The sequence below is a fragment of the Tetrahymena thermophila genome (genome assembly GCF_000189635.1).
Source record: "Tetrahymena thermophila SB210 genomic scaffold scf_8254444, whole genome shotgun sequence".
Classification (NCBI taxonomy): domain Eukaryota; phylum Ciliophora; class Oligohymenophorea; order Hymenostomatida; family Tetrahymenidae; genus Tetrahymena; species Tetrahymena thermophila.
In genome coordinates this window covers 361,496-385,251 of record NW_002476224.1, presented here as the reverse complement: position 1 = coordinate 385,251, position 23,756 = coordinate 361,496, and the positions used below count along the sequence as shown (strand labels likewise).

Below are 23,756 nucleotides of genomic sequence, written 5' to 3'. Positions count from 1 at the left end.
TTTTTAGTTTTATAATCAGAGTTGTAAGAAATTTTAGCTGATATTTTTGTTTTAATTTTAATACTTCGTTACAAAGTAAATTTAAAAAAATAAAAATCTTTTAAAAAAAGTAAAAATTATTAAAGCAAATTGATAGACAAATTTAATAATGGATTCTTAAAATTCAATAAAATACATAAAAAATGAATTTAAAAAACATTATATAATTGTAAAGATATTCTATTAATTAAATGAATATTTTAATATAAATAACTTATTAAAAGTTAGATTCTTACAATCAAATATTTGATTTTTTGACTGTAGTTTTGTTTATGTTAAGTTTAATGGTTTTTGATTTTTTAATTTTTTATATATTTGAAAATCTAGATTATCTTAATTACTTTGGTTGGTTTTCATAAAGTTTTTTTATTATGTTGGTGATATTATTATGAGTAAAGTAATGATTAAATTCTCTAATTATTTCAAAATCATCACCTTGTTTATTTAATTAATTCTAATATGTTAATTCACCAGTTTGTATTTTACCATTATTTTGGAATTCTAATATCTTCTTTTAATCTAAATGATCTTCTTTATTTTTTTTAAATAGTTCATTTATCTTATTTAAAATGTTTTGAACCTCTAAGTTATAATTCTAGTTCTATTAATTTTAATTGCCTTAAGCTTATCGTTTATGATTATTTTTAGGAGATGAGGATATTCTTTTTTGTGTAGGAGTCTTTACTTATTAATTTACCTTTGTTGTAGTTGAAGAATTTGAAATTATAGGAGTCTAATTTATTGTACAAGGTTATAACTGCTCCATTTTACTTGTTGCTTATTTGGAAAGAAGATGAAGAATATTATAGGCTGTACTGAATGATGTTTAATCATCTTAATCTAATTTAGGAATTTGTTAGGCACCTTCATCTGGGAAATAATTTGTAAACTGAGAAATAGTTTAAGGAGATTTTTGAGTAAACAATTATAACCTTCTTATTTTATTTAGTGCATCTTAATGCAATTTTTCTTCTTATTATTATTATTCAATTAAGTTAATATCTTCATTTTTTGTAAGGTAGAAAGAAAGATCTTCACTGGAAACATCTTTTAGTAAATCTGAAAATTTAGTTGCTAATTTGAATCTATCTTCTTTTATTTCTAATTTATTCTAAGTCTCCTTAGACTCAAATTATATTACTTCATTCACAACTGGCTTATTTTCTTTTTAAAAAGGGCTATCTATTTGTCTTTACTTATATTTTGATGAGTTTGGTGACTGGTTGTCTTTACTTCTCTTTTTTTTCAGCAATTATTTAGTCTTCATTTCAAAATTTTTCCTTTCGATCTCTTCTTATTCATCTCTATAAAATTTATTTTAAGATTTTAATTAATTTTTAAGTAAATTAAAAAATAATATATATTATTGATATATAAAATATTATTATTATTTGAGAATTATTTATTACATATCGAATGAGTACTGTGCCACTAAATCTTTTTTTGTCTTTTTTTGATTAATTTATTCATCTTATTAGTCACCTTCATCTTTTGATTCTTCTGAAACCCATTCAATTAAATTATTTTATTCTAAAAATTTAATCATCCCTTCTTCTACTAAGCATTGGTTTGCTAGAGTGTTAAATTTATTTTTATTTAATATCTTTCTTTTGAAAGTTTGATAAATGTCTTTGGTAGTTTTAAGATACTAATTATAAAGTTTAAGCTTGTTAGGCTCGTATTAAACATAAGGGCATTTTCCAACTAAATGTCTACTGCTTTTGCAAGAATAGCAATATAGTTTACATTCTTAGTAATTATTGTGTTAAATTAATTTATCTTTTATATTTTGATAAATTTCTCTGTCTTTAGGAAATTCTTTAAGTGTTTCAAAGAAGTCTTAAAAGGTTAGAGATTATATTCTAGATATTCCTTTACTTCTAGCACTGTAAGTTGGAACTTATTCTTATACTAAAAATTCCCCTAGCCCAAAAGTTGTATCTTTTTCTAAAATGCAGTATGACTTAACCTAATCAGCTCCAGAATACTTATCTTAGCTTGAATCTACAAAAATTTCAACTTCACCTCTAACTATAAAATAAATTATTGGATCTTTAACTTAACTTCTTTTAATAATTTCTTCTTCAGGAGCTTAAATATTTTTTAATAATAAATATAAAAAATAAATAAAAAAATAATTCAAAAATTTACCATAATTATTTTCCTTAACTTTTAGAGCTAATCTTTGAAGAAAACCTCTTGAAAAATTACTTTCCAATATTTCTATTTTCTTTAAAGTCTTATAAAAGATATCTTCTTGAATAGCTTCAATAATATTAGAGCTCAGAGATTGCAAAGACTTTGATATTTTTTCACTGTTTACATATCCTTCCTTGTAAACATACTCTAAATAATTTCTAGCTCTATTTGGAAAAATAAATAAATAAATAATTCTCAAAAAATTTTAATTTATTTAAAATATTTTTACAAATTAAATTTTTCGACTCATTCAAACATAAAATTTATGTTTAAGTGTTTCAAAATTAATTCAAAATAAAACAATTTTCTTTTATTAACATTTAAAAATTAATTTTAGCTTAATAAATAAAAATTTTAGTTATACCTATTTTGAATTATTTAACTAACTTCTCTTTAATTCATGTAAAAATTTATATCACTAAGCTAAGTTCTAAACTGGTTATTTAACTTATAGTACTCATCTAAGATATTATTCATTCTGTTTATAGTGTATCCTAAAACTCCGGTTGAAGTGAGTGACATGAAAATTACAAATATTCTTTCATTATCATTTTTAGCTACAACATCTCCATATCCAATTGTTGTTATTGAGATTGCACAAAAATAAAGAGAAGCTATGTACATAGATTTTATATTATTCAAATCCATTCCTTATACCCAAGATAAGTTATCTTTAGAATTTTTATAATTATATTTCCCCAGAATATACCAAGCACAACATAGGAAATGACCAAATTAAATCACTTCTGTTAAGAGAATTGTAATATTAAAAATTAAATTTATTTTTATGCTGAATTGATTGTTTTCTTTGTATTTATTCACAACGTTATGAAATTATGGAAATTTAAAGAAAAAAAGGAATTAAATTGGGTCTCCATTTGGCATAAATAGTCCAATCATAGCAAGTACTTCACTAAAAAAAAGCTTTTGAAAAAAATGCTTCAAAATCAGTTTCCTCTGATTGATTTGAATTCCCTTTTCGTAGTATGAGAGATTACATTAAACTAATATATTAGTGATAAAAATAATCTAAGAAACTAGCTCAAGTTAATAAATATACAAATAGCTGCCGTATGAAAAATTAAATGAAATGTAAAGGGTTTATACAAATATTAGGAGAGTATTTATAATATCCCAAGCAATTATGAAAGGATTAGTAGGAGAAAAGAGAGGAATATCTAAACTTGATAAGGCCACTTTAAATATGATCATACACTTTAAAAAAAATTAATGAGCTGGCTTCCATATTACTTTTAATTATTTCTTTGTTAATAATAACCGCTTTTTTAATTTTCTGATAGTTCTATATTTGCTGTAACTTTTAAGCTGCTTTTTATGGTTATTTTTGAGAGCACTCTAATCCATTTCTTCAATTCCTTTAGCTCCTTTATCATCAATAATTTGAATTTAATTTTTTTATAGTAAATCAGGATTTCTAAAGATTAGCTATTTCTTTAAATGATACTTAAATTTTGCAATATAAGCAACAATTGTAAAGAAGTTTTTTGACCAAAGTAGCTTTCTATTTTCAGAAGTATTTACAGATGGATTAAGTAACTCAGATGCAAATTAATTCTTTTTAGATCCAATATAACATTCGCTATTAATGTTAATTGTAGGCATATTTTTATTTTATAAATGAAAATCGTATACTCTTAAATTTTGTCCGCTTTCTATCTCTTTTTCTTCCTTGTTGATATCGTTTATTTGCTGAATACTTTTAATATCTTCCAGATTATAGCAGCTTTCATTCTAAATCAATTATTTTTCATCATTCTTTTATTTAGCTTAAAGGCTAAGATTTTTTTGCGCTGATGCTTAGTTTTATTGTCCATTTTTTACATATCCTGATTTTAAATATTACTTTTAAGGAATTTGAGAAGCGTTATTGTTATATTTGGATCTAACAGAATCTATATCGGCTATTTCTTCTGTCTAATACCTCTTATTATTTAGTTAGTTAAAAGATGTAGAATTATTTTACTCTAAAAGCTATCTTCTGTAATCTTCACCAAATCTTATACCACTTTTTTCTAAAGCATCATCTCCAAAAGTTATTTATTGGTTATTTTTATTGATGTTAGTAGTTGTATTTAAGTTAACCTAAGAACTGTTTATATCGTTTACACTTTTTTTTTTATCATTGAATTGATTAAGCATTCTTTTTTGCATTCTTTTAGAGTTTTTTATAATTATTTGATTCGAAAAAAAATTTATAAAAGGAACTAAAAACCTTTAAAAATTAATTAATTTACTAAAAAAAAATCAATTTAGATATTGTCATTTACAAAAACAATCTAAATGTATAAACAAGATAACTAACTAACTAACAAACTAACTACTAACTAATTATTTTCAGTAAAAAATGTATATTTAATTTCATTCTTAATTGGAATATTTTTTTTAATAATTAAGAGTTAATTTAATAAAATTTAAGCTAAAAATATTATTTACTGAGGATAAATACAAAAAAAATATGGAGTTAATTAAAAATAATAATAAGTAACCTTATCAAAGGTAAATTAATAATAATTTAATTACTGTAAATTTTTAGATAATTATGGTAATTAATTAGCAAATAAAATAAGTTAAAAATAATATTGTAAACTTAGGTATAAAAGACAGTAGAACAATTAAATAAAATAAAAAACTAGGTTCGTATAGGTATATTTGATAGTAAAATAAATTCCAAGTAAATTTTTAACAAAAAAATATATTTTTTTATTTATGATTAGAGAGAGATAAAGAAACAAAAGACCTAAAATTTAATAAAAAAGAGAGAAAAAAAGAAAATTGTGATATTAATGACTGCATACTGACTGACTAAGTTAAATCCTGTACACATTTCATATATATATGACTCTAAATACACATTCTAAGAATTAAAAAGAAAAAAAGAAAGAAAAAAAGAAACAGAGAGAGTTAAGGATAGTTATTATTCAATATAAAATATATGCAAACTCATTAAAAAATAATAATAAAAACATTAATAAAATATCAACTAAAATCTAATTTTTAAAAAAAACTACCTAAAACCAACAAACCAACAAATAAAAAAAAATAAACAAAGCAAAGTTAATTAGTCTAAAAAACATGGGAGCTTACTTAACAAAGCCAATAATATAAAAGGAAACACATTAGGATAGCAGAGGACGTTTTGAGTATGCTTCTGTATGCATGCAAGGCTGGAGAGTAAGTATGGAAGATGCTCATATTTAAAGCCTTGATTTTGATGGTGACGATAAAGCTATTTTTGGTGTATTTGATGGACATGGAGGTAAAGAAATGGCTTAATTTGTCTCTCAGCATTTTATTAAGGAGTTATTGAGATGCCAAGCATACAAAGAAGGAAAGTACAAAGAAGCCTTAGAATAAACATTCCTTCGTATGGATGAGCTAGCTGAAACTGAAGATGGAAAAAATTAATTAGGTGACGGTAATCCTGGTTGCACTGCAAATGTTGTACTTATTGTAAAGGATAAAATATACTGCGCTAACAGTGGAGATTCAAGAGCAATAGTCATGAAAGGCACCAAGGAGTATGCCCTTAGTATTGACCATAAACCCGATACCGATTCTGAAAAGCGCAGAATCGAAAGGGCTGGTGGTACTGTCATTTAAGGAAGAGTTAATGGAAACTTAAATCTCTCTCGTGCACTAGGCGATTTAGAATATAAAGTGAATGAGAAAAACCCCAGTAGTAAAAACCCTAAAGAATATATGATTACAGCATTCCCAGACGTCACTGAGACAGCCTTAACTAAAGACATTAGTTTGATAGTTCTAGGATGTGATGGTATTTGGGAATGTAAATCCAACTAATATATTGTTGAATATTTTGCAAAAACTAAATAAAATCTCACCCAAACTTGCTGCGATTTCCTAGATTCTATCCTTGCCCCTCATAGTGCAACAACATGGGGATTGGATAACATGAGTATTATTGTAGTAAAAATCAATCACGATAAGCGTTGAAGTGATAAAACAAGCCATTTAAATTAAACTTTCATTTTAAAATTAGTGCTTAAAGATATTACTTTTAATAAAATGATTTAGCTAATCACTGATTTTAAGTTTTATTCAATTATTCAATAAGTCATTCAATCAATCAGTTAGTGAATAAATATAAATCAGTCTACAGTATTATTTTAGTGAAACAAATGATTTAAATTATCTAAATAAATAAATAATTATACAAAAAAATATATATATATTTAATTAAAAGATAAATGAAATTTTTAAACTTTTATTTCAATCATACTCAAATTCTAATATTCTGATATAAATAAATAAATAATTAAATTTTTTGTTCAAATAGTCATCAAGCAAATAATCTAATTATCTTTTCTTTCTTTAGGAAATAGTTTCTAAATGAATGAATAAATGATTAGTAGGAATACAAACAAATTGAACCAAAGCAACTCATAATAACAAGAATAATATTATAAAAATAAATAAAATATCTCTATTCTTTCATAAGTAATATAAAACTTCAATAGCATAATAATTTAAGTTAATTGATTACTTACTGATTGGTATATTAGAATTGAGTATAATTGATTAAATAGCATTTAACCTATATTTTCATGATTAATAATAAATTATCTTCTTATCCATTAATCCATCCCATAAACAAGCAATATATACTTCCTGATCCAAAACATCTATTAGCATTCTTAAAAATCTATAAAATTACTTTTATAGAATTAAAAACACACACTAAAATAACATTTTAAAAATGATGTGTTTGTTCTTAGATATTTCATAATAACTAAGACCATAAGAATGAAGTTGTTATATTTAATTTTAAAAGAATTTAAACTTTATATAAAATTATTTGTTTTCTAAAAAAATATATATATTTTTAACGAGTAATAATATTTCTGTATTTCCTTTCCATTAAGAATTTATTTTAGCTTTTTAAACTGAATTTTGTAAACTCTTAAATTAAAGTGTCTAGGAAGATGTTTTATTAAATTTTAATATATATTTATTTAAAAATAAATTATTATATCTTTATATTAAATTATCACTCTTGAATTTTTTGGCAACATTGTATTAATACAAATAAGGAAAACTCTCATTTATTTTTTAACTCTAAATTCAATATTAAAAATATATTTAAACTCGAATTTGATTTTCTTTAAAAAATTAATGAATAATAGCAAGTTTTTAAGATAATTTTGAGCTTAAATATTTTTTTTTCATAAAGAAAGAAATTATAAGATAAAATTAAGTATTTTTTGATTTTTAGAATTTTTTTGTTTAGCTTTATTCTTGATATTTCAATGTTAAATCGTATTTTAATCAAGATATTTTATAATAATGTCGTAAAAGTATCTGTAAATTTATATTTTTAAATAAAAGAGCTTACTGATTACTTCTAATCTTTTTATCAATTTAAAAAGCATAAAAATATTTTAAAAGTTATTTTTATTTTTTATTTAATGAATACATTTTTAGAGTTAATTGCGCTGATTTTTTTAATTTAAGTTTGAAATTAAAATTAAATTAAAATATTAATTTTATTCTGAATAGCTAATATATATTCTAGTTCATTTGACCAGATTTAGCATAATAAAAAAATAATTAATTTCTTGTTACATAGACTAATTAATTTTCAAATTTCAAATTTGATTTTTAAGTGTATTTTGTTATTTTAAATACTGAATTACCTCCCTTTTTTTTGTGATTAAATAAATAAATGCAAATAATAAATTAATTGTTGAATATTTATTCATTTTGATATAATAATTATATTTATTGTATCTTATAATTAATACAAATTCCTTAACAAAAAAGTTCTAGATTGATTATTAATAAAAATATTCAATTTATTTATCTCTACCTAACTGAAATCTTGCTTTAAAAAATAAAATGATTTTGCTTAATCCCTCCTCAAGAAGAAAACCTTTAACTAATCATAGATGCATGAATTGCCTTTAGTACGGGCATTACACTTATAACTGTAGATCTGACACTTAATATTTCTTAAATGGAGGTTAAAGGTATGAATTAGTTAACATGATTTTTGAATCAATATATTTATTTTTATTTACAGTTCCCTTTCTTAAAGTAATAATCTATTAGACATATCTTCTAATAAGAGCTTAAATAATGGATATAACAATTAATATAGGGAAAGAGACAGAGATAATAGATAAAGTAATAAAGAAAATATAGGGATTCTTACTTCTTCGTCATATATCAATAAATAAAGTTAATTGAATTCTTTAAATCAAAGCTTTGAAGATATTCATACTGCTAAATAAGGAAAAGAAAACTTTGAAAACTTAAGCAATAATCAAATTTTATAAAAAATGTAATCTATGGCTCAAAATGCTTAAAAAATAGCTGATTTCTCTAATGCAACACTATAAGCTATGCAAAACGAATCTCAGCGTATTAGTCCTGAAGAAGAAGAAGAAGATTAGGAAGAATAAGAAGAATTATTAGAGGAAGAAGAGGAATAAGAATAAGAGTAAGAAAATTAATGCAAAAAACGTAGTAGGTCTAACAGTTCTGTTTCAGATCAGATTTTATCTCAAATGTATTTTTATTTATTTATCTTTAATAACAAAAAATTAATAATTAAATGTAATTAAATAAAGGGATAATAATAATGCTGGTTCTTTGAGTATAAATAAAGAATAATTAAATAGTGTAAATAAAGATCAATACAATCAAGATGAACATAGCATCCTCGAATAAAAATAGGAATTATAAAATAATGAGAACAATGATAATAACATAGATAATTGTTAAAATTAAAATGATAATTTTTTAATAGAATAGGAATCTGTATTAAATCCACAATAGCAATAAGAAATAAATAATGAAAATTTAATAGAAAATGATCATCAGCTTTTGGAAGAAAATGAAGATTTATTAGAGTGTGAATAAAAGTGAATTTCAATAAAAAATACTATTATATTAAAAATAAATTAAATCTCTAACCAAATATATAATCCATCCAAATAAATTCATTTTAAATTTCAAATTAAGTAATTTTCTCTACTATTAAATAAGTTTAATTATAACTTCCTATCATATTTTATCTTTGGTAACAAGTCAAATATAATATATTTTATGAGATCTTGGTATGTTTAGAAGAATTAATTCTTAAGCCTAAGGTAATTTAATAAATATTTTCAAAAAAATGAAAGTATTAATCTAAATTCTTACTAGTATAAATTTACTATAAAAATATTACTGATGCAATTATAAATAAATTAATCTTACTTTCATAACAAAAAAATCATAAATTTTATATTTAAAAATGTGTTTATTATTAATAATTCTTATAAAAAATTTTTAGGTTGTTTTAAATTTTCAAAATATTGCAAAATAATTTTGGTTAAAACATTAGAAAATTGAAAAATATAAGTTTTTATATCTAATTAATTTTATGAAGATATAAATTTAATAGATTTTAATGATAAATTAAATTATTATTTAATTACACAGAAAATACAAAGAGGAAACAACGTTTATTCATATCAAAGATAATATTTATTTTATTTGAATCATTTAATATAAAAAAATCTTTTATTTTTTATTTACAAATTTAAAATTTTTTTTTTATTAAATAATTTTAAGTTGAAAGTATTTAGTAGAAAAAAAAAGAGAATGATAATTTTAGTTTTATATTTTATTTAATTAAAAATATTTGCATAATTAAATTAATCATAAAGGAGTAAATTTAAGCTTAAAAAGTATAAATTCTGATAAAATAAAATTTTAAATTTAAGTGGCATAATTAAAATTTAAAAATTTAAAATGATATTCATTTTTTTTTACAGAATTTATTAGGCTAACTTCTACGATAAATATACAAGTGTGAATTAATCACTGATTTATTAATACCTGATATTTCCTTATTTAAAATCATTATTATATTTGTGAAATAATAAGTGAATCAAAGATTTTTAATAAGAATAAATCATATATAATAGAAAGTAAGCAAATAAATTTTGTCTATGTTAAATACAAGAAAATATAGAAAGAGACAAAAAAATAAATTGAAATATTAAAAAAGAAATAATCAATTAATTACATATGGAACAAAAAGATATAAAGAACACTTTAATAGTTAATGAAGCAAAAATAAAAAAGGCAAGATATTTACTGGTAATCTTGCTAATTATGGAAATATTAGTTAGCATTTTAAAATTAAAATTATCAATTTTTTATTTTTATGGAGAAATGATTTGTTTAATAATATTAATTCCTATCATTTATAACATGCAATATAATGATTGTGTTTTACATGCTGTTCTTATTTTATTCAACTTCCTAATTATGGTAAACTACTTTATTTAAACCTTGATAAAATCTTCTCGCTTCTTGAGTTTAAACTCTCCATAGATACTCATTTCTTATATTTCTTTTGGATTTTACACAATAGATCTAGTCTTTATATTTTCTGTATACAGGATATTAAAGTCAAACAGCTATTATTAACTACTATATTGCTCGCTATAAAATAATAACCAAGTAAGAAATAATAATAGCAATAATATAAAAAACATAGATCAAATCAAAGCTTCAACTGAAAAAAAAGAAAATATTATATAATAATCAGTAGAATAATTTTAGCTAATAAATAAAAGTCAATAATAACAATCTAATACAAATAAGTAATTAGGACTTTTCTCTAATTTAAAAATTTGATCAATAAAAAATTATTTACTACTATCAATATTATCACCATGATTCGTCTGGTAAAAAAGCAGGCTATTAATATTAAGCAAAACTTATAATTAAAAATATCAACATATATATACTAAAAATTTTAATAAATTAAAATACTCTTACAAAAATAAAATTATTTATTCTATATATATTATTAAAAATTCTATGAGATAATAGTTCTTTGTATTAAATTAATCCAATTATACTTTCAATATTTTTTCTTTAATTTATTAACATAAATCATATAACTTTTTAGTTGTTAAGAAGAGATAAATAATTCTATTATCTTCATAACATAGTTTATCAAATATTTTTAATTGATATTTAAAAAAACTTTTTTTTTTGTTTATCTATAAAAAAATTTTTAATCAGAAAGTAAATACTTAAAATTACCCAAATTTTACTGTTTTATAATTTAAAATTATTAATGCAACTTAACAATAAAATTTTATTGTCTTTAAAATCTTGAGCTTATTGTAATTATATATATCAATATTACTTTAGTTGTATTTAGCTATTCTTGGAATTTCATAGTGCTTAGTTATAAAACCACATATAAAGTGTATGAGATATTTTGGGTATTTTCTGATTCTGAAGATGGTATGAAGATATTCTGTCTTATTTGACTAACTCTTAAATTTATTTTCTTTATATAAATATTTTTTTCATAATCAAAATATTTATAATGTTTTTAATTTATCATTGTATTAATAAAAATATTTTAATTGAAAATTTTAAAAATAATTAAGATATTTTTAAAAATATGCTCATAAAAGAACATTTTAAACAATACATTAACAAAAGATTTTGTTTTTAATTAATTAATAATTTAAACTATCAATTAAGTGACAAAAAGGTTTTAAAACCTAACTAAATATAAATTGTATAAAAAACGTAAACAAAATGTTAAGTATGACTATCAATCATTCAGTTACTAAATTTACAAATCTACTTTTACCGTTCCTAAAAACTTTTAATTTAAAATTTTAGCCTATGTTATAGCCCAAAATTCTGGAAAGGTCTTTGCCATCTTTAATTTTTATACCATTAACTTCAGTAATTATTTCGCCTAATTTTAAATCTGCTTTAGCTCCAGGACTATCAGAATTTACCTTTAAGACGAAAGCTCCTCCATTTTCAATATCACTTGTCCATTTCACCGAGACACCTACATAAGGTTTGCGGACTTCCTTTTTTTATTAGTATTATTAGATAATACCACTTAAATAGTAACAAGGAATGCCTATAACATGAGATTTAATAAAGCTATTAGGTATAGGGTAATTCATAGCTAAGATATTACCATACTCATCAAATATAGGACCTCCATAAAGAGAGGTATACTTATTTTATATATTTGCCATTAATAATAGAGACTAAGCAGAAAAATCAAAAGCTTGCTCAGAGCTTAACTTATTCTCATTTAGAATCCCCTCCTCAATAACATTAAAATCTTAATTTGATTTACCAAATAAGTATACTCTTTTACCAATAGAGGGAATTTAAGGATATATGTTTGCCTTTTTGAATGATAAAATTTAGTGTGGAGTTTATTTTTTAATTTTGCAGAAGCTGATGTTCTCTGATTCTAAAGTATATTCGATTGAAAAAGGTAGCTCTGTATCTTCAAATTCTTCTTTTATAGATTTTGCATAAAATTAATGAGATGGGTGCTTTGAGTCCAAGTTAAAAATATTTGAAATCGTAATGAAAGTTCCTTCGTCATCTATAACCATGCCTGTTGCTATAGGTTTTGAAGTTCTGTCAGAGTAGATCAAAACAATAGAATCCATTATTTTTTTTCTTATCTCTTCTGAGTTGAATAGGTTTTTAGCTATATTTTAATCTTAATCTTAATTGGGTGGGTTAGGGTTTTAATTTTCAATGTTATCACACTAAACTTTGTATTTATTCCATAAATTGATACCCTAATAAGCGCTAAGTGCAAATAGTCCTCCTAAAATATTAAAGTTCCTGTTTTAAATGAATTAGGATTTCTAAAATTTGAAAAACAATCTAGAGAAAGCTGATCTCATTTTTTTCTTTATTTGGATAGTCTCAAAAGTTCTATATATTTTTTATTAATTAATTATTTAATAATTATTATTTATTTTGTAAGTATAAGATTTTTTTTACGTTTTATACTTTTCTAAGCAAAATATAAACTAAATTTTTATTCTAGAACCCAGTTAAAAATTCTTTATAATAAACTAGCATGGAAGAACTTAGTTAATTTAATACTAAATTTATGGATTATTTCAAATACTTATTTGTCTATTTTTATTTTCTCAATTGATTATGTTAATATTATATTAAATATTCTGATAGACTACAATAATAATAAAATAACCGGTATTAACTAATACTTTAAGAGGGCTTTAAAATAAAATTAAAAAATATTGAAATGGATTTAACAGCAATATAATTTTTATATGATAAATTATTTAATTGATTATGTATGAACTTTATCAATAAAAAATTTTTTGAAAATGTTGAAACAACTAATTTTCTTTTATAAAATTATTATAAATTTCTTGAATAAACAATTATTGATTTTAATTAAAGTTTTAAGCCTTTATTAATTCTAACTTTGTTTCCATAAGTTTATTGCAAATGTTATTAAAACTGTGTAAATTTCTATAAAGACAAATTAGTTTTTATTTCAATATTTTAAAATACTAACATTATAATATTTTATTCATTCTAAACTTTTAATTTGAATTTCACAAAAATAAAATGAATTGAGCAAATATGCCTGTTTATAAAAAACCTTTGAAATTAAGGTGGTAGGAATAAATAATTTAGTTTTAAAAGTTTGAATAAAAATTTTATTAAGATGTAATATATATTTAAAAATTAGAGGCACAAAAAGTCACTGACAATCCCCTTTTTCTCCTAAAATTTTTAAATTTATTTATTCTTAAATGGTAAAATTATTATTAATTTATTAATGGATTTGCTTACTATCTTTGAAACTTCGTACTTTTAAAATTGAAATAATTAATTAAATAAATAAATAAATAATGTATTCTATTAAATATTCTCAGATTATATCTGTTTTTATTTACTAATTGAAAGTATTGACTAAATTATAGAAAGTATTACCTTCAACAAGATAATTATTAAAAAACGAATGAAGTAATTAAGAATTATGAAAATTTGATCTTAACTTTAAAAGAATAAATTATTATATAGAAAAATATTTGATAAGAATTTTTTCTTCTATTTTTGATAGTAATAGATTATTTAATTACAATAAGTAGTAGACATGATAAGTAGTTTTTGATTTCAAATTAGTACAAATTGCAATTATCATAATAATATTAAATTAATTGTATAAAACAAAACTTAATTAAAATAAATAAATATATATCTATCTACCTGAACATAAAAATGGACTAAAAAAATTAAATTAACAATGATTTTGACTATTTACTGATATTAGATTTCGAAGCTACTTGCGAAAAAAATGTTAAATTAGAATGTTAAGAAATAATAGAATTTCCTGTTGTTGTTTTAGATGTTAAAAACTAATAAATATTAGATGTCTTTTTCCATCATTATATAAAGCCTTCTGTAAATCCTAAACTCACAGCTTTTTGCACAGAATTAACTGGAATCAAACAAGAATAAGTTGATAATGGAATTTCTTTATAAGAGGCTTTAGCTTAATTAACCTTGTTTTTGGAATAAAATAAGTTGATAGGATCATCATTCACTTTTATAACTTGCGGAGACTTTGATTTAGGAAACTGTTTGAGAAGAGAAGCTCTTTATAAAAAAATAGAAATTCCTTAATACTTAAAAAATTATATAAATATTAAAAAAGTCTTCCCAAAATAATATTATCCTAAACAAAAGAAAGAAGGTGATAATAGATTACCTGACATGGTAGGAATGTTGCAAGGATTAAATCTCAAATTAGATGGACACCACCATTCAGGAATAGATGATTCAAAAAATATTGCGAAAATCGCTCTCACTTTATTACAAAAAGGATTTAAATTTAATAAAAATATGAGAGCATTTTCAAATTACTGATGATTAAATTAATTAAATGAAAATAACTATAATAAAATTTAATGTATTTTATGTTGTATTTATTTCAATATTGTGTTATAAACTCACTTGAGATTAAAAATGAAACTCATTTACAATTTTATAAAATTAAACTATAAATGATATATCTATCTATTTATTTTAAATGAAAATCAAGTCTGTCTGCATTTTATTAAATGTTTAACTATTCTTTAATTTATTTTTATTAAAATAAAATAATATAAAAAATAAAATAAAAATTATTTTTGGCTATTGTTTTAGAATTTATCATCAGTAATTAATATATATAATCTGTTTTTAGTAAATTTGATTCATTTTTTTAATGTAAATACTATCTAGCAAAATGTTTATATCCAACGAGAGAGACTGTGTCCTTCTAGCATAATATTTAACCCTTTTAGGATAGCAACCATGTAAGGGAAGTTTCTATCTCTTTTTTTTGCTTTATAAGGATAATAGTACTGAGAGAAAGCTTTCTTGACATTAAAGTAATTTATTAAATAATCTAGAATATTAATTTTTAAAAAAGCTTGTTTCATAAAACGGGTTCATAAATGATAATCTCAATAAGTTTTTAATATAAATTTAAGATCAAAGAATTTTATAAATTACAAAAATCTTATTGAAAAAAGGTTGATAATTGATATTTCAAAGATAAGAATAAATTTAATTCAATTTATATTAATTATTGAATTATTTATTTAATTAAGACCAATAATTTTATTATTAAGAAAAACCATAATTTTTTTCAAAAGTAAATTAAATAGTTAATATTAGAAAATAAACTTAATATATTAAGCGAACACTATCCTTGCTCATTCAGGAACTAGCTGAATGGTCACCAGAATTGTTTGCGAAATTACCTGAATTTTCTTACCATCACAAGCACTTCGATTACTTGTGGTAATTGCATGTTCAGACATTTTTTATTTTTATTTCTTTTCTATGTTAACTAAAATTTATTTTATAAAAAAATTCAAAAAATCAATTTATTTGAATTAGTAAACAAAAAAATAAACAATTGATCGAAATGGATCTTTTAAATATCCCAAAACGTATTTTATATTTTTAATAAATTTAATAATTGATTTAATGTTTAAAAAATTGTTTATAGCTATCTTAAATAGTAAAAGAATTATTTTTAATAAATAATAATTAGATTTTAAAATGAAACATTTAGATAGATATTTCAGGATTAAGATTCAGTTATATCTGTGTTATTTATGGCTTAGTACTATCGCATATTTTAAATACTTGATAAAAATCAATAACTTAACAAATTTGTTTAAATAATTTTTAATACTATCATTCAGAAATTTGATTATATAAATTAGTTAATTAATTATATAATTTTATCAAAACATTAAAAATTTTCATGAAGCGATAGTAAACCAATATATATGCAAATGTATAAGAGGATTCAGTTCGCTAACAAGAAGGTTGGAGTCATGAAAGTGAACAAGATGAAAAAGAGTAGCAAGAAGAAGATTTTTAATCAAACTTCAGTAATTATTTTATTTTTAAATCCTTTTAAATAGCTAGCTTTATTAATATTAAAAGTTAGCATCTAAGTTAATGAGTCCTAGCAGTAAAACACTGAAAAGATATCATAGGTAACTTTTTAGCCTTTAAAGAAGACTCTGTAAGCTAATAAAATGGAATATAAGCTTAATTAAAATCATGTAAAAGAAAAATTTTCAGGTTTATTAAATGCAGAATCATTAGTTGATGAAGATAATAGCACTCCTCGTTTGTAGCAAAATTTAAAATCTAGCATAAGCTAAGGTGTAGATTCATCTAAATCATAATAAGCAAAAAGAAACATTGAAGAAGTTTTGGGAGGAAAAAGCATTCATGCAAAGACTTCATTTAAGTCTTTATTTCAAGGATAAAGTAAAAAGTTAAATTAAGGGTCACATAGCCTTTTTGGAACATTTTAAAAGTAGGACTCAGGAGTAAAAGAATAAAGTAACAAAAATGAGCAAATGCTATAAACTCAAAATCGGTTATAATAACTAGGATAAATTACATAGCAAAGAGTGTATTCTGAGACGGATTTTTTAAAAAATGCTAAATAAGATACAAAAATAAATGAAATGACAATTAATTCAAAATAGGCTCTAAATGGTGTTTTTTTTAATTCTTAGTTTTCTAGCTTTCAAAAGCCTTAGAGTATTTCTTCACAGAGTAAGCGAGTTTCAACATCATAATCAAGATCTTAGATAGACTTTATGAGAGGGTCTACTTCTGGTGGAGTTAGACCTATTAACAGGGGAAATCTTTTATAGCATTAATCAGCATCTCATGCTTAGACTCCTGGAGATGGCTCAAAAAGAGTGAAAACTTAAGGAGAATCAACCTTTGATGGTGAAAGTTATGGTCAAAGTATTTTCTTTTAAACTAGCAGATAAACTATCTCTTAAGGTAGTTAAAACAGCTAAAATAATTTTAAGTTTAAGAGAGTCTAAAATTCATCTCATACTTAAAAACCTTCAAGTGAACTAAAAAGTAGTAATTTGAGCGATTTCAGGAACATATCTCATATTCAACCAAAATAAAAAGAACAGACATAAATTCAAATGTAATTTACAATTTTTTTGGATTTATTGGAGCTTATTTATGTAAACTAATGATTTTTTCAGCTGTAATCAAAAAGTTGAGTTAGTGATGAAAAGCTACTAAATATTCATAATTTTATGATTTTGATTAATACATTTAATTATATCTTTTTTATTTACCTGAAAATATGTTTACTTAAAAATGAATTACAGTATGATCATTCATTCATCCATCTAATAAAAATAAATTTATAAATTGAATATTTTTTATAAATAAGACAAAGAAAAAAATACTTGAATGATAAAATTTATCATTTACTTAATAATATTACTATTATAAATACTAACTATATTATTTATTTAATAGATAATATATTGCTTTCCAAATTTATTCTAAATAATTTATTAAATATAATAATTATATACAAATTATTTCATTAATTGGTAATGATATTTTTACTGTAGAAAACTTAAGATAAAAATTTTTACTTGATAACATTAATTTTTATAAAAATTTGATATTTTTCATTTGATAAAATATTTAAAATATATTAAAAAATGTTTAATATATTAAACTTTTTAATATTATAAAAGAGAAACGCCTTTAATAAGCTAATTTGAGAATGAAACAAATTAAAAGATAAAAAACAGCAAGCAACTCAATAATATTTATTTAAAGATGCTTGATGAATTTCAAATTCCTTATGAGTAAGATATTGATAAAATAAAAGCCAAAATAAATGAACTTAAATTGTAATCTCTAGATGGTATCCATAACATTGATAAGTAGTTTGTAGTGAATCTTTTGTAAAAGCAAGTTGAATCTTATAAAATAGAAAATATGAAAGCACGATAACTGAGAGCACCTACTAACAGATATGAAGTGGAAACTCTTTAATAATGGATGGACTTTATGTTGTTTAAAATATATTAAGATAAAACAGACACAGGATAAGAAATACTTGAGAAAGCATAATTAATATTTGAATCCTGCTTCTAAGAGTTGTTTAAATAAATTAGCACAGATTGTTAAGAGAGAGGAATTTTACTTTAAAAAGTTTGGTCAAATTAAAATGAAATATTTATCAAGCTTTTAGAAGAGTAGTAAAAATAAAGGCTAAGATATGAATAAGAATCTTTAGATGAAATTTCTCGAGTGCACAAAATGTACACAAAAGAAATTTAAAGGCTTCAATCAAATTTATCAGATATTATTTCACAAAAAAATAAATTAACAGTAAAAATTTTAATTTGTTCCACTTGCAAATTTCATTTAAAATGATTACTTTATCAATTTTAATAATTTATTCATTTATTATTTAAAAAATGTTATTTTAGGAAAGATTTGATTTACTTAAAAATAATGTGAAGTACCTCAAAAAAAACAACAAATATTTAACTAAAATGACCAAAACACTGAGAGAAGATATAGAGTTTTATAAGAAGAACAATCAAGATTTAGAATATGCTGCTAACTAAATGAAAAGAGAATATTTAAATTTGTCTAATTCTCAATAATAAATAGTCACAGTTACAAAGGCACAAAACAAATCTTACAATTAAATTAAAAATTCCTCATAAAGCAACTTGTAAAAAAAAAATAATACAAATATAAAAGACAAAAAATCATCTTTGTTAAGTGTTTAAAAATAGAAAATTGTTAACTAAAGTGTTTACACTCTAAGCAATATCAAATAACTATAAAATGAAGATAGTTAAAGTGACGATAGTGTAAATGATAATATGTCTTAAGAAGACAGCTATAATGAAAATGTGAGCAGAAATTCTATTCCAAAATCTTATTAGCAATAAACTTAGGAATATTTATCTTAATAATAGTTGGATAATTCAAAAAATAACCAAGCTAGCTCAGAAGAAAATTTAAAGACTATTAACAGTATCTTAGAATCTCAATCTCAACTTGCTGTCATATAAGCTAAATTCACTAAAAATTAGATATAAATGTAAGAGATTAGTGATGATGATGACGATGATGATATATATTTAGTTGATAAATAGATTGATGCTTAAGATTGGTAGAATGAATTCCATAGAGAAATTGAAATTATGACAGATGGAGCTATGAATGACATTGTTTTTAAGAGCGATATTATTACTGAAGAAAAATCTACTTAAATAGATTTAAATGTAACATTTTCTTTTATTACTTTATTTAAATTACTGATGAGATATATTTTTAACAATGATTTTAATTAAACAAAGATATTTAAAGAGTTTGGTAGCTTTTTAGCAGATAAGGAAGTCCAAACAACCGACTTAGATCCTGAGTATGAAGAAAAAATGAAAGGCTAAGATGTATAAGGCTTAGAAAAATTTTTGGATAACATTTCTAAAGCATAAGATTTATATGAAAAAGCAATGAATAGTGTAAATATACCTTTCGAAGTCAAGAAAGCAATGCATGGCTACTTAAAATTTTTGCATAAAAATCAAGAGCAAATGTAATTCTTACTAAAAACAGAAATAGGTTTAAAGGAAAAATATCATAAAGAGAATATTTTGTTAAAAATTTTCAAGTAAGAAAACTAAAATACTTTAGAAGAGTTGAATTAGAAAATAGAATAACTTGAAGAGGCCAATAGAATTATTACCCAAGAAAATCAAGAATTGGATAGAAATGTTATCTAGTTAGTTAGAAGAACAAAAAAATTAACAACAAACATGGAGCAATTCAAACAAATATCTTCATAACTATATTCTGAAACATCAAAATTAGCAGACAATTTAAGTAAGACTAATGCACTAGATCTGATTATAAAAAAAGTTTCAAAGGGAGTTGATATTGATGAATAGGATATTGATATATTAAGGAATAGATTCTCAGGAAATAGTTAAGCTTAGATTAAATCTTAAAATGGTTTCTTTAACTAATTATTCAAATCCTAAAAAAATATATCAGAAAACCAATTAGAAGAGGAAAATGATGAAGAGAATAAATAAGATAACGAAATTGGTTAAAGTTAATAATTCAAACGAGAATAAAATAAATAAAACACAATTGTATTATCAAAAATAAAGAGTGCAGTAAAATAATTATTTGATTTAAATGAAAAATCCTTTAAGGATGATGATTCTTCAAGTAGTGATGAAGAAGTTGAATAGCTAATGACATAGTCAAAGATGATGAAAAATTAATCAAAAATAAGATTTTCTGAAAATTAGTCTCCTTCTCTTACAAATTTAGCTCATGGTATTTCACTTCAATAATAAAAAAGTAGTCAAATTCTTGAAAAATCAAAACAATACACTTACAAATTCAATAATCCAAGTAAATTTATTTATTTGTTTTTTTGAAAATGTTAATTTAAAGAAATTCATTTAAAAATCAGAATTCGAAAGAAAGAAGGTAGTTAAGGTTAATAGTGTCAATGTGAATTCTTCTTTAATATTATATAATAAAATAACGAGAAGGGTATAGAAATCGTAAGCAAAGATGACTATGACAAAGAAAAACGTATGTAAGTACATAACTAATATTTATAATGAAAAGTAGAAGAATGAGTTGAGCAGAAGTGATCCTTTACATGTCGTTTGTTATGACTACTTCCTTTCTAGTTTCGGATTAAAGAAAGTAGCTGAAACAAAAATCTTGCAATTTTATGAAGCTTTATACTTTTTTAAGAGTAGCTCGATAAGAATAAAACTGTTTGGGTAGTTTTTGGGTTTATTTGAAGAGTACTCTAATGATGAGTTAGATTATTACCTTTCTACTCTCAAGTAACTGGATGAAGATGTTCCTAATTTTGTCTAAACTTAGCATCAGCTTACTGAAATAGTTTATTGCTCTTTTGAAAAAATCATTAGTATTTTTCATTATTATTTATTCAATTTTTCAAGTAACATATTGACTTTATAATCATAGGCATACTAAAAAAGCAAGAAGAGGAAACAAATAAAATATTTATTGATAAATAAATTTCTCATATCTAAAAGAATAGAGTGCTTTCTAAGTAAAATAATAATTATCCTATGGTTGACGTTGATATTGCTATGGAGAAAGTTTTAGAAGGTTATCAAAGAATTAAATAAAGCAATAAAGAGTTGATCATATTATTTACATCAGCAGATTTAGATTTAGATGGGGTAATTGGATTCTATGAATTTATTTGCTTATACAAATATATAGAGGAAAAAGAAGATGATAATTTAGATTTACTAAGTGCCAAAAAACTCTTCTTTTCTAAATGTGATACTTTAAATAGTGAGACAGGTGAAAAATCTTTGTCTTTAGAAGCATTCGTAAGTATGTGTACTGTTAGCGGATTTTTCAGATAAGATAAAGTTTAGAAATTTATGAAATAGTAGAATCTCTCTCCAAGCGATTGCTAGAATTTCGAGTAATTAAAGAATAATCAAGTAGATTTAATCCAATAAATCAAAATGAGACTAATTAAGGCTAATGCTTATAGTCCTTTCTTCTCCAAAGCAATTCAAAATTTAGTAAAAATAATTTAAAATTCATAAATAGATAATGAGTAAAAATAAACAACGTGGATTTCTTATAGAATACTTGATTTAGAAAGCAAAAAAGCTATTCTTTTATTCTAGATGCATAGCTTTATTCCTACAGAGTTTATTGATATAAACATGAAATATAAAGATATTGATGAAAATGATGAATAGGAATAATACTGGCCATCTGAAAGAAATATAAATTACTATATAGCATGAAACAATTAAATTTTAATCCTTAAAAAATAACCTAAAAATAATTCATTTATATAGAAAATTGCATTAACTGTCATAAAAAATTTACCTTAGTTTAGCTTAAAAAATTTTTAAAATATTTATTATGAAAATGAAGACATAATTTTATTAGAATATTTGGCAAATTTATCAATTCCATTTAAAATTTAATAAGTTTATGTGAAGTAAAAAATATCTTTATTTGTACACATAAATATGATTGATTGATTTATTTATTTTTTTTAGTTTGCAAAAGTTAAGTTGAGTTTAAAAAAAAAGATTTTCAAAACCAAAGTTATTAAAAAAAGTCTATTTTTATAGCTATCAATCAATTTTACAAAGTCTCTAAATTTAAGTCACAATAATTGATCAATTAAATAATGATTAAAAATTTTTGGTTTATCGAAAAATATAGACAAAAAGACTATAACTAATTTATCTTAATTGGCAATATATTTTAAGATTACTTTTCGTCTATTTAAAACATTCATTTTATTGTAATACCTGCAATTAAACAGTTTTTTTCTCAATATGATTACTTGAATTTTCTATCACATATGTCATAAAAATTTAATGATGATGAGACGATCAAAATTTTTTTACAAACTATTTAAGGAAATTAGTATCTATCTAAATGATTTATCTAAAATTTTAACATATGTAAAGAAAATATAAAAAATTTTGCAAAATAAAATTATCAAGCGAATAATTAGGTTTTAATTTCAAAAAAGTTATTTAAAACATTATAGACAAGCAAAGTAAGAAAATAAATGTACAATTCTTAAAATATTTACGGACAACCCTGTTATCCAAACCAATAATAGCCATATTAACAATACGGCTAACCTTAGCCTTACGGAGTTCCCCCTTAGTAACAATACCCTGGAATGATGCCACCTCCTTAATAGTAGGGTTATGGATATCCTATGTAGCAATAAAATTATGGCTATGCACCTTAAAATTAATATGCTATGTATCAACCAAATTAAGAAAAGGTAGCTAATGAAGTAATTGCTAAGCTTAAATACTCAATCAACTACTATAAAATTGATTTGGCTGAACTTTTCTGCAAATTTGACAGATAGGCAGACGCAGCTTTGAATCCTTATGAATTTGGTGAATTACTTAAAAAAATAGATCCCACTATTTCTGCAAGTGAAATTTATATAGCATTTAACAAGTTTGATGAAAATAAAACTGGATCAATTTCTTTTGGTGAATTCTGTAAGAACTTAGGAAGATATACTGATGCATGTTCATAAGTTTATGACCCAAATGCACTTAAAAAAAGTTCATATTCAGCAGATATTGCCATTGAAAAATTGAAACAAGCAATTAAATATTATAATATCAATTTATACGATTTGTTTAACAAATATGACAGCTCAAGAAATGCCAACCTTAATTTACATGAATTTGGATAGCTTCTTCGTAGAATGGAACCAAATCTTAACAATTATGAAATTGAGTTGGCATTCAACAAGTTTGATACTGATAGAT

The 23,756-nt window shown here is 22.3% G+C and overlaps 8 protein-coding genes across 8 annotated transcripts; 5 read left to right on the top strand and 3 right to left on the bottom strand. All coding sequences in view use genetic code 6, as the record gives it.

Moving 5' to 3' along the window:
• Positions 1 to 277: 277 nt before the first annotated feature.
• On the bottom strand, positions 278 to 4,410 carry TTHERM_00585490 (cation channel family protein; the record flags this gene model as incomplete). The annotated part of the gene is made up of 4 exons (XM_001032654.2): positions 278 to 1,343; positions 1,449 to 2,130; positions 2,191 to 2,402; positions 2,603 to 4,410. The coding sequence occupies 4 exons, from the start codon at positions 4,408 to 4,410 to the stop codon at positions 278 to 280; spliced, it is 3,768 nt and encodes a 1,255-aa protein (XP_001032654.2).
• A 921-nt stretch (positions 4,411 to 5,331) lies between these two features.
• Positions 5,332 to 6,213, top strand: TTHERM_00585480 (protein phosphatase 2C containing protein; the record flags this gene model as incomplete). The annotated part of the gene is made up of 1 exon (XM_001032653.3): positions 5,332 to 6,213. The coding sequence occupies one exon, from the start codon at positions 5,332 to 5,334 to the stop codon at positions 6,211 to 6,213; it is 882 nt and encodes a 293-aa protein (XP_001032653.1).
• Positions 6,214 to 8,115: 1,902 nt separating this feature from the next.
• Positions 8,116 to 9,147, top strand: TTHERM_00585470 (hypothetical protein; the record flags this gene model as incomplete). The annotated part of the gene is made up of 3 exons (XM_001032652.1): positions 8,116 to 8,246; positions 8,300 to 8,788; positions 8,850 to 9,147. 3 exons carry the CDS (start codon positions 8,116 to 8,118, stop codon positions 9,145 to 9,147), a joined length of 918 nt encoding a protein of 305 aa, XP_001032652.1.
• A 1,149-nt stretch (positions 9,148 to 10,296) lies between these two features.
• Positions 10,297 to 10,911, top strand: TTHERM_00585469 (transmembrane protein, putative; the record flags this gene model as incomplete). Its single annotated transcript, XM_001470605.2, has 1 exon — positions 10,297 to 10,911. One exon carries the CDS (start codon positions 10,297 to 10,299, stop codon positions 10,909 to 10,911), a length of 615 nt encoding a protein of 204 aa, XP_001470655.1.
• Positions 10,912 to 11,855: 944 nt separating this feature from the next.
• TTHERM_00585460 (serine protease DO-like protein) lies at positions 11,856 to 12,968 on the bottom strand (the record flags this gene model as incomplete). The annotated part of the gene is made up of 1 exon (XM_001032651.1): positions 11,856 to 12,968. One exon carries the CDS (start codon positions 12,966 to 12,968, stop codon positions 11,856 to 11,858), a length of 1,113 nt encoding a protein of 370 aa, XP_001032651.1.
• A 1,357-nt stretch (positions 12,969 to 14,325) lies between these two features.
• On the top strand, positions 14,326 to 14,973 carry TTHERM_00585450 (ERI1 exoribonuclease; the record flags this gene model as incomplete). Its single annotated transcript, XM_001032650.3, has 1 exon — positions 14,326 to 14,973. The coding sequence occupies one exon, from the start codon at positions 14,326 to 14,328 to the stop codon at positions 14,971 to 14,973; it is 648 nt and encodes a 215-aa protein (XP_001032650.1).
• A 329-nt stretch (positions 14,974 to 15,302) lies between these two features.
• Positions 15,303 to 15,914, bottom strand: TTHERM_00585440 (hypothetical protein; the record flags this gene model as incomplete). The annotated part of the gene is made up of 2 exons (XM_001032649.1): positions 15,303 to 15,496; positions 15,869 to 15,914. 2 exons carry the CDS (start codon positions 15,912 to 15,914, stop codon positions 15,303 to 15,305), a joined length of 240 nt encoding a protein of 79 aa, XP_001032649.1.
• A 452-nt stretch (positions 15,915 to 16,366) lies between these two features.
• Positions 16,367 to 22,241, top strand: TTHERM_00585430 (hypothetical protein; the record flags this gene model as incomplete). The annotated part of the gene is made up of 7 exons (XM_001032648.2): positions 16,367 to 16,496; positions 16,552 to 17,572; positions 18,144 to 18,786; positions 18,888 to 19,697; positions 19,773 to 20,838; positions 20,900 to 21,373; positions 21,433 to 22,241. 7 exons carry the CDS (start codon positions 16,367 to 16,369, stop codon positions 22,239 to 22,241), a joined length of 4,953 nt encoding a protein of 1,650 aa, XP_001032648.2.
• Positions 22,242 to 23,756: the final 1,515 nt, after the last annotated feature.